At 36.2% G+C, this 13,146-nt stretch overlaps 1 protein-coding gene across 5 annotated transcripts in view; it reads left to right on the top strand.

Moving 5' to 3' along the window:
* The window catches only part of Hmmr (hyaluronan mediated motility receptor), a 29,691-nt gene extending 21,667 nt beyond the window's left edge, over positions 1 to 8,024 (top strand). For all 5 annotated transcript variants that reach the window (XM_048816007.1, XM_015492563.2, XM_048816025.1 and 2 more), the window contains 6 exons: positions 1,168 to 1,314; positions 1,574 to 1,726; positions 1,828 to 1,927; positions 3,049 to 3,225; positions 6,168 to 6,330; positions 6,909 to 8,024. In XM_048816007.1, coding sequence (XP_048671964.1) covers positions 1,168 to 1,314; positions 1,574 to 1,726; positions 1,828 to 1,927; positions 3,049 to 3,225; positions 6,168 to 6,330; positions 6,909 to 6,928 — 760 coding nt within the window. In that variant the 3' untranslated portion in view covers positions 6,929 to 8,024. The remainder of the gene's footprint in view (positions 1 to 1,167; positions 1,315 to 1,573; positions 1,727 to 1,827; positions 1,928 to 3,048; positions 3,226 to 6,167; positions 6,331 to 6,908) is intronic.
* Positions 8,025 to 13,146: the final 5,122 nt, after the last annotated feature.

The following is a 13,146-nucleotide window of genomic DNA, read 5'->3' as shown; positions in this document are numbered from 1 at the left end:
GGGGGTGGGGGGGGGGACTGGCTTAAAAATAGTGCTTCAGGGGAGGGACTATAGCTTAGTGGCAGAGCACTTGCCTAGCTGGTGTGAGACACTGGGTTCAATCCTAAGCACCACATAAAAGTAAACAAATAAAATAAAGGCATTCTGTCTATGTACAACTATAAAAAAAACTTTTTAAAAAAATAGTGCTTCAGGAAGTCTTAATTCATTCTATATTATTAGTATGCTAATGACATGAAAATTTCTTTCTTCAAACACACTTATCTTTTCAGCTCCATATCATACATCTCTGTGTACTTGATATATTGAAGTAGATATTTTATTATTGCCTGATAATAACCTGCATCAAATAATTATTGGTCTTCTTTCTCTTTCTGCCTCTATTCTCTCATTGTTTTATCATGTTTTTTTTTAATTGCAAGCAATAACATCTTCATCTTCCAGCCTTTCACCCCATAAATCCTAGACTTGTTTTTCTTTCCCTTTCCACCAACATCCAATTAATCTCTTTAGTTTTTCTGTTCTGCCTACAAAAGAGATCTCCCATCTTTCCATTGTTAACACCTTAGTTTAAGCCTCCGTAATTGCTCACCTGGGATGATAAATAATTGTCTTCCTTCTGATCTCCTGGTTTTCCATCCTCCAATTTTCAGGATCCATCCTTCACATTCTGGAGTAATCTACATACAAATTAATGGTTCTCCCTTATTCTTTAGGTAAACCCATTGTGCCCCTGATTGGCTTCATGCCTCTGGCTTCTGTTTCTGCCTCTCTTATTCATTAGATTCCATTCTGACCCCTTAGTGGACTTTGTTCTACCTCACTTTCATATCAGCTTTATCCTCTGAAATACTTTCCCCTAACTGCCTAGCTAATGCCTCCTTACACATCATGTCTCAGCTTAATTCTAAATTTCTTAGAAAGGCCTTTTCTGAATCACCAACCAAAATGTAGGTTCCCCTATTTTACCAACTTAAAGTGCTTTGTATATTCCCTTCATAACACTTACCTTAGAAGCCTGAATTCCTACCTGGGTAAGTGCAGGAGTATATTATAAAGTTTTGTTAACTTTGCTGAAGAGTATGTAAAATATAAACTGATTCACTCTATTTGTCATTTTCATAGTAGTTAGAAAAATACTTTAACTTTGTTTTTCTTTTTAATAAGCTATAAAGCATTAATAATTAGTGAGCTAGAAGATCTTAGACTGGAGAACTCATCACTACAGGAAAAAGTGGCCAAGGCTGAAAAAAGAGCAGAGGATGTTCAACATCAGATACTGACAACTGAAAGCACAAATCAAGAATATGCAAGGTATGAATAAGCTGCTTGCTCACACTAATATCTTAGAACCATTAAAACTTCTTAATATTGTCAAAATCCAGCTACTAAGTGGTGCAGGGAATTGTCCCATGGCTTGCTTTTGGTCATCTTAAATTATAAATTTTTTTTTAAATCCATAAAATTAAGATACTTGAGTTATTTGGGGTATTTTAGTTTGATTTTAAAAAGCAAGAAGTGAAAGAAAAATCAATGTCTAAAATATTTAGTGACTTTTCTCTCTAATTCAAAGGATGCTTGTAGATCTACAGAACAAATCAGCACTGAAAGAAGTAGAAATTAAAGAAATGACAGTTTCTTCTCTTAAAAAGATAACTGATTTGCAGAACCAACTCAAACAACAAGATGAAGACTTTAAGAAGCAACTGGAAGAGGAAGAATTAAGGTAAGTTAGAATGGGAAAGTGAGTACCATGAATGGTTATTTTTTCTAATTCGTAATTAATTTTTATAATTAATGTTTTCTTAATTTAATTTTCCCATATAGAAAAGTTGGGAAAGAAAACACAGTGGCAGAATTAACTGAGGAAGTTAATAAATGGCGTCTCCTTTATGAAGAACTGTATAAGAAAACAAAACCTTTTCAGGTTTGTCTCTTAGAATTAAACTTATATGTGTTTATTTTAAGTTCCAATTAAAAATTTATAAAATGGATTATGCATAAAATTTGTCCACCTTTATTGAAATATAATTTAAAATTTTACCAGACTTAAATTTTCATGCCCTTGTCTTTTTTATTATTGATTCACCTTTATTCATTTATGTGTTTATATGTGGTGTTGAGAATCGAACCCAGTGCCTCACACGTGCTAGGCAAGTACTGTACTATTGAGCCATAACCCCAGCCCCCATAAGTTTTTAATATACTCTTTACAGGTTAAAAGTTGCTTTCTAGCCAGGCACAGTAGCGTATGCTATAATCCCTGTGGCTCAGGAGGCTGAGGCAGGAGAATCAAGAGTTCAGAGCCAGACTCAGCAACAGCGAGGCACTAAATAACTCAGTTGAGACCCTGTCTCTAACTTAAAAAGTACAAAAGTAGGGCTGGGGATGTGGCTCAGTGGACAAGTACCCCAGAGTTCAATCAGAAGGCTGTCCTGATAATAAACTTTCGATGATTAATCTATGTTACTTTGTGATATGCATTTTGTTATGATCTATCTCAAATACTATCTTTTTGGGGGGTGGGGGTACCAGGAATTGAACTCAGGGGCACTTGACCACTGAACCACATCTCCAGCCCTATTTTGTATTTTATTTAGAGACAGGGTCTCACTGAGTTGTTTAGCACCTCCCTGTTGCTGATGCTGGCTTTGAACTCATGATCCTCCTGCCTCAGCCTCCCGAGCCACTGGCTTTACAGGCAAGCAACACTGCATCAAGCTCAAATAGTATCATTTTAAGAGAAGAAATGGATAAATGCTAAGTTTGGCACTTAAATACAGTAGAAACACATTGGTTATAACTTGAGATCTATCTGTATCAGATAGATCTAGTTGGTTTTCTTGTTTCTTTTCCTCTGTCTTAATGATATTTAAAATGAAAACTAAAAAATTTAAAAGATTTATCAGAAAATCTGTTGAGATCCTTGAAAATAGGTAAGCATACTGTGGTTTGGTTTGGTTTGGGGTTTAGTTTTTTATGCTCTGTATGAAACCTGTAAAATTTAATAATTTTAAGTCTTTATTTCATTTAAAAAATCTTTTCTAGCTTCAACTGGATGCATTTGAAGCAGAGAAACAGGCTTTGTTGAGTGAACATGGTGCAACTCAGGAGCAGCTAAATAAAATAAGAGATTCATATGCGGAATTATTGGGTCATCAGAATCTGAAGCAAAAAATCAAGCATGTTGTGAAATTGAAAGATGAAAATAGCCAACTGAAATCGGTTTGTAAAATAGCATTTAGTTTTATTAATAGCATTTAGTTTTATTAATAGCATTTAGTTTTATTTAGTATTCAAGTTAAAGGCTTAATATCTTATTAATAATATTTAAGTATGATGAAAGTCTTCTATTTCAGAAAAAAAAATAACAGTTTACAGAGAAAATTCAGAGGAATTAATGGATTTATTTTAGTGTTTACGAGGTGGATATTCAGTGTTCTCAGGTTTTCCAGCTATGGTTTAATACATTTAAAATTACTGGTGTAGTTGGAAGAATGTATAAAGCTTTACACATCCATTTCTGTATGCAAAATAGCAAATTCCTTGATGTAAATACCATAAAAGCAAACAATGTTCAAAAACACTTGTATACTTAATTTTTTTTTAAGTTGTAGATGAACATAATACCCTTTATTTTAATTGTTTTATTTTTATGTGGTGCCGGGGATGGAACCCAGTGCCTCACGCATGCTAGGCAAGTGCTCTACCATTGAGCCACACCCCTGGCCCAAGATGCTTAAATTTTTAATAGGCTTACTGAGATATAATTCATATCCCATATAATTCCCCCACTTAAAATACACAATTTGTGGTTTTTAGTATATTCACAGATGTGTGCAGCAGCATCACAATTATAGATCACTTTTTATCACCTCAAAATAAAATCCTGTTCTTTTTACCATTACCCTCTTATCTCCTCATTCTATCCCAGCCTCAACCTTAAGCGACTACTAATTGATTGCCTCAAATAATAGGTAGTCTTTTTGACTGTCTTCTTTCAAGCAGCATAATATTTTTAAGATTCATCCATGTTGTAGAATGTTTTGGTACTTCATTCATTTTTTATGGACTAATAATAATTCATTGTGTGAATAAACATTTATGTATTCATCAGTTAATGGCCATTTGGAGTTTTTTCTGCCTTTTGGCTATTATAATAATCGTACTGTAATCATTTCCATACAAGTTTTTTCTCCAGGGGCAGTAGCCAGTAATCCCAGCAACTGGGGAGGCTAATACAGAAGGATCCCAAGTTTGAGGATAGCCTCAGGAACTTGGCAATACCCTGTCTCAAAAAAAAGGACTGGGTATGTAGCTCAGTGGTAAAGCACGCTGGCATTCAATCCCCAATATACTCCCCCTAAAAAAAAATCCAAGTTTTTATATAGACATGTATTTTTATTTTTCTGGGTTATATGCCCAAGAGTGAAATTGGTGGGTTTTATGGTAGCTCTGTTTAATCATTTAAAGAACTGTTTTCTAAAGGGGCTATACCATTTTACTTTCTATCAGCAATATAGGGTTTCATTTTCTCCATATGCTCACCATTATTTGATATCACCTAACATTTTGATTCTAGCCATTCTAGTGTGTATAAATTAATACCTGCCTTGTAGTTTTCACTTGTCTAATAATGTTGATCTAGGGTGAATACTGCCAAACATGACAACCTTGCCTCCCAACACTGTTGTACCTCTGATGTTGCTATTCAGGGAGGTATAGTTTGGGTATGCTTAGTTACTCTGGCGTAAGTCTTGCTTTGGTAGTGCTATCTTCCTGTCTTTTACTGACACACATGACTGATAACTCTACTAGTTGCTGGTTCATGGCTGTTTTCAGTAGTGTTCTAAGGCATACAAATTGCCTACAATATTAATCCAATCAGGGCCTGGGGATGTGGCTTAAGCGGTAGCGCGCTCGCCTGGCATGCATGCGGCCCGGGGTTCGATCCTCAGCACCACATACAAACAAAGATGTTGTGACCGCCGATAACTAAAAAATAAATATTAAAAAAAAATTCTCTCTCTCTCTCTTCCTCCCCCTCTCTCACTCTCTTTTAAAAAAAAATATATTAATCCAATCAAATTCTGGTTCATTTGTAGGAGTGATATATGAGAGTACTGTGTGGTATTTATTCTGGTTCTGGAAAGGCTCATCCAAGCTGTTTTATTCCCCATTTCTGTCCTACAAAATTAGCCACTTACAATTTTGACTACCCCTAATCTTCTCCCAGTTCCTTTTCACCACAACCACCTCTGCTCTTTAGAGCACACTTAGGCTTCATCTCTGCATGTGAAATCTCTTCCAAATGAAATCACTTCCCCTGGAAAGAAATTAGGAGCTATTTTATGGTGTATTTTTCCTTCAGACAATATCTGAGCTATAATTCTAGAACTGAAATTGGGGATAGTGGGAGGTTTTTTGAATTTTACATCTGCCCTTAGAGCTGAGATCTTACAAGGAAAGTTTCTCAGCTTGCCTTTTCTGGCATGAAATTGTGCCTGAGCAAGGGTGATCAGGGTCACAGTATTTTCAACATACTGTGTCCTAGTCAAACTCTTGTACCATAGGTGAGGCTGAGCAGAAGAAGGGATTTTCCACCCTCAGCTGCATTTGCACAGGATATAACTACAGCAATAGAAGCTTTGGGCAAGATGAGAAAGTCTGATGCCTTGATCTTGCTGGCAAGAAGTCTCTGGAAGTTGGGAGGGAAGGAAGGATTATGTGGCTAGAGCAGTTGGGGTTGAAATTCCCCAGACTTTCAGGCTTCCTACAGATTTTTTTGTGGATCTTTTTGAATAAATGTTTCTTCATTTAGTATTTTGCCTTTGTAGCCATTTTTCAGAGGCCTTAATTGATTGCCTTTTTATAAATTTTTTCACTAGAAAGTAGGTTAGCAGAGCTTGTTATGGTATCATGCCAGTAGTTGATTTCTGCAATTTCTTTTGAGTAGAACTTTTATTAAAAAAATAACTTTGTACTTACAGAGAAACAAAAAGACTTAAAAGTCTATCTCACTTGCATAGCTGTTCAAAGGCATTTTGTAATTCATTTTTAAAGTGTAATAGTGATTTTTGCCCAGTTTGCCTGCAACGTTGGTAATAATACATTTCTACCTACATGATCTTTAATAATTGTTTATTCTCTATACTTTTCTCATGTAGGAGGTGTCAAAACTCCGATCTCAGCTTGCTAAAAAGAAACAAAATGAGAGAAAACTTCAGGAGGAATTGAATAAAGTTCTGGGTATCAAACACTTTGATCCTTCAAAGGCCTTTCATCACGAAAGTAAAGAAAATTTTGCCCTCAAAACTCCATTAAAAGAAGGTAAGAAATGAGTACATGTATAGAACTGTCCTCTTCCTTTGGATTTGCTTTCACAGCATTTAGCAACTTACCTTTTTTTATGAACTGTGGAAATTTGTTGATATCTTTATAGATAAGAAATTCTTCCTAAGATTGATTCATATAATGCTTTTTTTCCTTCTGTCATACTCTTTCTGTATATCTAGATCCTGTTTATTCTTTAAGCCCCTTTAAAATTAGATCTTCCTTGAAGCCTTGTTTTACTTTTTTGCTTCTATATTCTCCCTGCCAAATTTTTTATTCCCTGTATAAAACATTTACATTTTAACCTAAATGTCTCTTAGGCCTTTAATAATAATTTTCTAATTTGTAGTTTTGCAGAAGCAAATTTTCTCCTTTGGCTGAATCTTTGTGTCTTTCACTATAAATCCAAGTAGGTTAAATAGTATATAAAGAACTATAAACAAAATTAAGCTGCAGAGTATAAATATTGTTCCATCTGCCTTCTAGAACATAAGTAGGCTCTTTTTAATTTATAACACTTGATGAAATTTGTTTTAATTTAAAAAAATAATAATACTTCTTAATAATCTTCCTAGGCAATTCAAACTGCTACTGAACTCCTGTGCAGTGTCAAGAATCATGCAAGTAAATGTCTGAAAAACCTGTTGAAGATTATTTTATACTTACTGCTATTATTGTTGATGTTATTATTATGTTTACAATGGGTGTCTTATAATGTTATATTTAATGTGAATTTGAGCATTTGAGCTTCCTATCCTCAGATATGTAAAGGAAGTTCAACTTTTTTCAGTTAGGAGGGAGTTCAACTTTTTTTTTTTTTTAACCAAAATTTCTGATGACATTTTCTATTGTAAAGTAACTCCTTATACTTTATTATTTAATTCTAAACATTCTAATTGGCTTTTTGGTTTTCAGTACACACCATCAAATTAGCATCTCTTTAAAAATGACCATTCAGATTATTATTCCCCTATTCTGTAACCTCAGTTTCAAGTTTCTGATTATCAGATTATTTTAGCTTGATTCTGGAGTCTTTTCTAATCTGAAAAGGATTAGAAAGGCTTAAATACATTTTGCTCATTCTTGCATCTGCTTTGATTTACTAATAATGTCTATTCTGACCTACTCATCATCCATCCATTTGTCCAATTCAAACATGAAATAAGGACAGACTTAACTCCTAGTAACCTCATTATCGTTTATCAAAGTCACTGAGTTATTTAATAATTTACAGATTCCTAGACTCTATCTTAATTTGTAATTAGGCTTATAAACCTGCACTTTTAACAAATTCTTCGAATAATTATTAGATATGCTAAAAATCTTAGAAACTTTGCAAGTAACCTCTTTAGAGAACTTGATTTGTATATCTACTGAAACTTTGTTTAGTATTTGTGTAATATGAAATAAAATCACAGAGTAAATTTACTCAGTTATTAAATTTTCATTTTATGAAGCTACATTAATTCTTCTTTAAGATATATTTATTTTCTTTGTTCCCCCCACCACCACGATACTGGCCCTTGTTCCCAGTAATCACAAATGATACTCTTTAGAAAGTGGTAATTCTCCCTCTGCTATATCTGATTTGCACAATTGTGTGATTGTAAAACACCATTTTTGTAATGTTGATGGACTAACAGACAATCACAGAATAGTTTTTCTTAATAAATTATTTTGTCAAACCTTAATACATGGTTGAATTTTAATCTGTGATTATTTGAAATAGGTTTAGAATAAAACAGAAATTAGAAAAATTGTCCAATAAAATCAAATGGTTTAAGACTGCTTTTAGTCAAGCTGAAGTAACAGCAAAGTAAACACACAGGTGCACTGCTGGAAGTTCTGCTTACTGGAAGGGTTTCCCTTCACCACTGTCATACCCAAATGTCCCAGAAAATGGCCACAGTGTTACAGCTCTCCACTGTAGAGGGTAGTGGCTGCATATCATATCGAACCATCTACAAAAAAAGCACAAGTCTTCTCCTCTATCAACTGATTATAGGAAACTCCTACAAGGTCACAGGTACAGAACGGCAAAGAAAAGGCAGTAGTGGGCATATGGGCTAATTCTTCATGTAACTTGTACTTTTGTGGCCTGTTTGGGCCCTATCACCTATATACCAGTTTCATTTAATGATGGGGTGCTGCTATTTACATCCAACTTTATGGCTTGGATCAGATAACATCCAGTTCACAATTAGTAGCTCAGGTTACATGATAACTGGTGGCCTGTGGACAAGTGTTATATTTCCACTAAGGCCTAAACAGCAGGCCATGAGCTGTTTCTCAAAAGGAGTGTACTTATTTACAAAGGTCTTTGCTCCACAAAGGATATACCCCTTGATTTACCTATAGAGATCTACTATGAGCTCCAAAGAACATCCCTATCTGCAAGTGACATTTCAAGTGTCATTAGATCTGACAGATTATGTAGCCTGAGCAGCTGAGAAGCTTGAGCAATAGTCTGGACCTATTACAGACCTTCCTCCTATTCTGTTCTGGGCCCTACTCAAAACTAGCAGTTTTTCAGGTCACTCAGTATCGACCACAGTAACACACCCAAATAAAGAATACATTTCTTCCAAAATTCAAAGAGGCCCACTAGGTGGTGTACCTCTTTTGTGGTTATGGGAAGGGGCAGATGCAACCACATTCCCTTCACCTTAGAAGTGATATCTCAACATATATCACCAGACCCCTAGAAATTTTACTGAGGTCCTTGAATTTTTGCCAGATTATATTCTGGCATGCAAATGTCTTACTCATAAGATTAAATTACTTCTGAGTCAATAAGTCCAGTCAGCCTAATATCTATGTAGTGGACCAATGTAATACCTTGTGGAAGGAGAAATTAATTAATATTTCTGTGTACTAAATTATGACATAGGGTGGATAATTTTTATATACTTCTGAGTTAGGCCTTACCAGCTGAAAGCAAAATGCTTCTGCTCAGCTTTGTAAATAAAGATGAAGAAAAAGAAATTTGTCAGATCAGTAGTTAGGTACTAGAAACCAAGAACTGCATTAATTTGTTCAAACAATGAAAACACTTTTGGTACTGCAACTGCAATGGGAGCCATCCCCTAGTTAAACTTAGGATTATCCAATCATTCTCCAAATTCCATCTGTCTTCTGCACTGATTAAATAGGTGAGTTGAATAGGGATGTGGTAAGGATCACCACCCCTGCATCCTTTGAGAACTTATAGCATTGATCTCTTCAAGACCCTTAAGAATTTAGTACTAATGATCCTTGGTTTACAATTATTTCAAATGTACAATTTTGCCAAAGCGGCACACGTTAAATAGAAACAGCACTTCAGCTTTTGAATTTTGATCCTCCCAGGCCAGAGCTATGGGTTATAATACTCTCTTGCATGCTGAGCAGTAGTAGCCAGCCACAGCTCTCCATATTCCACATGATAAGGAGGGAAAACAACCAATACTCTAGTGTGTTTCCAGCATTTTGGCAATTGTGTTTTGTGTTTTCATACCTTATGTCTACAAAATGCCAATCGCTGTCTCCTGTACCATATACAACCATTCTGTTTTTATTACTGTACAGTCATACTCAGCATAACAATGTTTTAGTCATTGACAGAATGCATATATGTTGTTCCATCATACATCCTATAATGTCACTAGATAATCAGAAAAATTTCTGATTATCTAGTGACATTACAGGAATCATAACATAATAGCACAGAACATTATGTGTTCATGGTAAAGCTCCTGCACTGCCAGTCATGTGAAACATGTGCCAGTCATTACACATTCCTTATGTATAACATTGAATAACAGATGACTGTAAAAATACTTTAAGAGTATACCCGGGGCTGGGGATGTGGCTCAAGCGGTAGCGTGCTCGCCTGGCGTGCGTGTGGCCCGGGTTAGATCCTCAGCACCACATACAAACAAAGATGTTGTGACCGCCGAAAACTAATAAATGTTAAAAATTCTCTCTCTCTCTCTCTCTCTCTCTCTTTAAAAAAAAAAAAAAAAAAAAAAAAGTAAGAGTATACTCCTACTTATAAAAAACACAGTTGCAGAGCTAGGGATATAGCTCAGTTGGTAGAGTGCTTGCCTCGTATACACAAGGCCCTGGGTTCAATCCCCAGCACCACAGAAATAATAATAATAATAATACAGTTGCAACCATGTTAGGGTGGCAGAAGCTTTACATTTCTCATGTTTACCATGTCTCTGGATTGTTTCAAAAGGATACATCAAGTGATTGATCTTTACCATCTAGGTTTGTATAAGCACACTCTAATGTTTGCATAATGATGAAATTGCATAATGACACATTCCTCAGAGATATCCCCATTGTTAAGCTAATAGATTATGTGAGATATTCAACACTTTCATTATAAAGTAGGCTTTGTGTTAAATTATTTTGCCCAACCGTAAGCTATTGTGAGCCCATTAAGGTAGGTAAGTCTAAGTTATGATGTCTAGCATGTTAAGTATATTAAATGCATATTTCACTTTATGATATTTTCAATTTAGGATGAGTTTATCAGGATATAATCCCATCTTAAGTTGAAGAGCATCTATAATGCTCTTGGTTTAATAGATAATAAGTCCTAGTGGCTTCTACTTAGCCTTCCCACCATAGTTGCTTACACTTCACAGGTTAGAGAATCAATATGGGGATTTTGCCATCTGTTGAGTATGTATTCTAGACCAAGAGAAATAGCCACAGGATACACTGGGAGATGGGCCTGCATAGACACTGTTCCAACACTTGGTGGGCCACATTAACATTTTGAGTCTGTTGAAATTTGTGTCAGTACAATGCCAGTATCCAGTATTCCACAAAAGTTGATTATTGTCTTTTACCTTGTATAGTAACCCTGTCAAAAGGCTGTAGGTACCTTTGGGAAAGACTGGGAGACACTTAACACTAAATTCTTAGTAATGTACTAAAATCCTTCCTTAAAGGACCCAGCCTCTGCTTCGCTCAAGGACTTCTGTAAACTAACTAAGTCTGGGAATTAATTCAGGGTCTAAGATTCTTTCATCATTATGATTCAAGTTAGGTTTTTGTTCACTTGACCTAGAACTTTTGTGCTTATACATATTAGGTAAGAAGTTAATAGACTTCCTGTCTATTTCACTCACAGGAAAACCATGATCACCAAAGCCATTGGTCTAGGCAAGCAGACTATTCTTATTACTCCTCTGGTTCTGATGTCTATTTTGAAAACTATGCCACATTAACTTCAGTGATTTTTTCCCCCAATCACTTTGCCCCACTACCCTGGGATCTATTATTCCCCTTTCATTTAAATTTCCCATATCAGTAACTACAGTTATCACAGTGTGAGGTCTAGCCTACAAAGATTGACCAGGAAGCTCTGAAAAGAATACCTACCGGGATACTGTTACTATTTGGATCTTAAATGTCCCCCAGAGACCACTTGTTGAAGACTTGCTTACCTGCTGGTGGCGCCGAGGAGAGGTGGTAGAAATATTTGAGGCAGAGCCTAGTGAAAGAAGTTATGCCATAGGGGTAGGCCCTTGAAGGAGATATTGGGACCTAGACCCTTCCTCTTTCTTTGTTTCCTGGCCACCATGAAGTGAACATATGTTTTGCCACATGCTGCCAGCCATGGTGTTCTGCCTCATCATGGACCTAAAGCAACAGGACCAAGCAACACCAAATGAAATTTCTGAAACTGGGCCAAAATAAATGTCCTCCTTTAACATGATTTTCCAAGGTATTTTGTCAAAATGATGAAAAGCTGACAAATACTTATCTCTCACACTATTGTTGAAAAGATACTTCTTCTCAACCTCCTAGTGTGAATGAATAGGTCTTAAGAGACAAGTCTTAACATTCCAATCTTCCTAAGACCTTCAATCCCTTCCTCTACATTAAATCAAGGCAGGACTAGCTTTCCAGTTTGCTCACTATGGGTGTCTTAGTCAGCTTTTTCACTGTTGTGACTAAAGGATCTGACCAGTACAACTGTAGGAGAGGAAAAGTTTATTTGAGGGCTCATGGTTTCAGATGTCTTAGTCCAGAGAGGGCCAGCTCCATTACTTGGGGCTCCAGGTGAGGCTGAACATCATGACGGCAGAGGGTGGCGGAGGAAAGCAGCTCACATCATGGCAATCAAGAAGCAAAGAGAGACTCCAGCTCCAGATACAAAATATGTACCCCATAGCCGTGCCCCCCCAATTAACCACTTCCTCCAGCCACACCCAACCTGCCTCTAGTTACCACTCAATCTCATCAGGGATTAATTCACTGATGAGGTTAAGACCCTCACAATCCAATCATTTCTCCTCTGAAACTTCCTGCATTGTCTCAAACATGAGCTTTTGGGGGCCACCTCATTTCCAAACTATAACAGTAGGCCATTTTTTCTTCATGGTTCACCTATCCAAACTGTAAACTCCTAAATTCCCAAGCAGCAATATGACTGGATCCAACTTTATGTTTCTCCCATCATTTATTCACATCCTTAGTATCCTTCCCCACACATTTTCCCAGATTTCTTTTCATATAAATGAGAAAACTCAGGTAATTTCTTTTGGAGTATTATGCACCTTGTCATGGGTAACATTTCCTTATCTTAGGGAGCCTATGAGGCTTGAGTCTAGTTATAGGTCTATTTATCCCAAAGATGGGTGATGAGGATAAGTCCTTCAAAGAATCAGCATTGTCTACCTTGGCAACTGGCTGGGAGGTGGGAGGGGAGGCCATTATAATTTTCACAGACAATATGAGGTTAATTCCCTCAGGCAAGGTTGGAGGGTATTATAACCAAACACAGGGATGCTGCTTCCACTGGGCTTAGGG

This window comes from Marmota marmota, unplaced genomic scaffold (assembly GCF_001458135.2).
Source record: "Marmota marmota marmota unplaced genomic scaffold, marMar, whole genome shotgun sequence".
NCBI classification, from domain to species: Eukaryota; Metazoa; Chordata; class Mammalia; order Rodentia; family Sciuridae; genus Marmota; species Marmota marmota.
The sequence above is the reverse complement of the archived record's forward strand: the minus strand, read 5'-3'. Positions and strand labels throughout refer to the sequence as shown.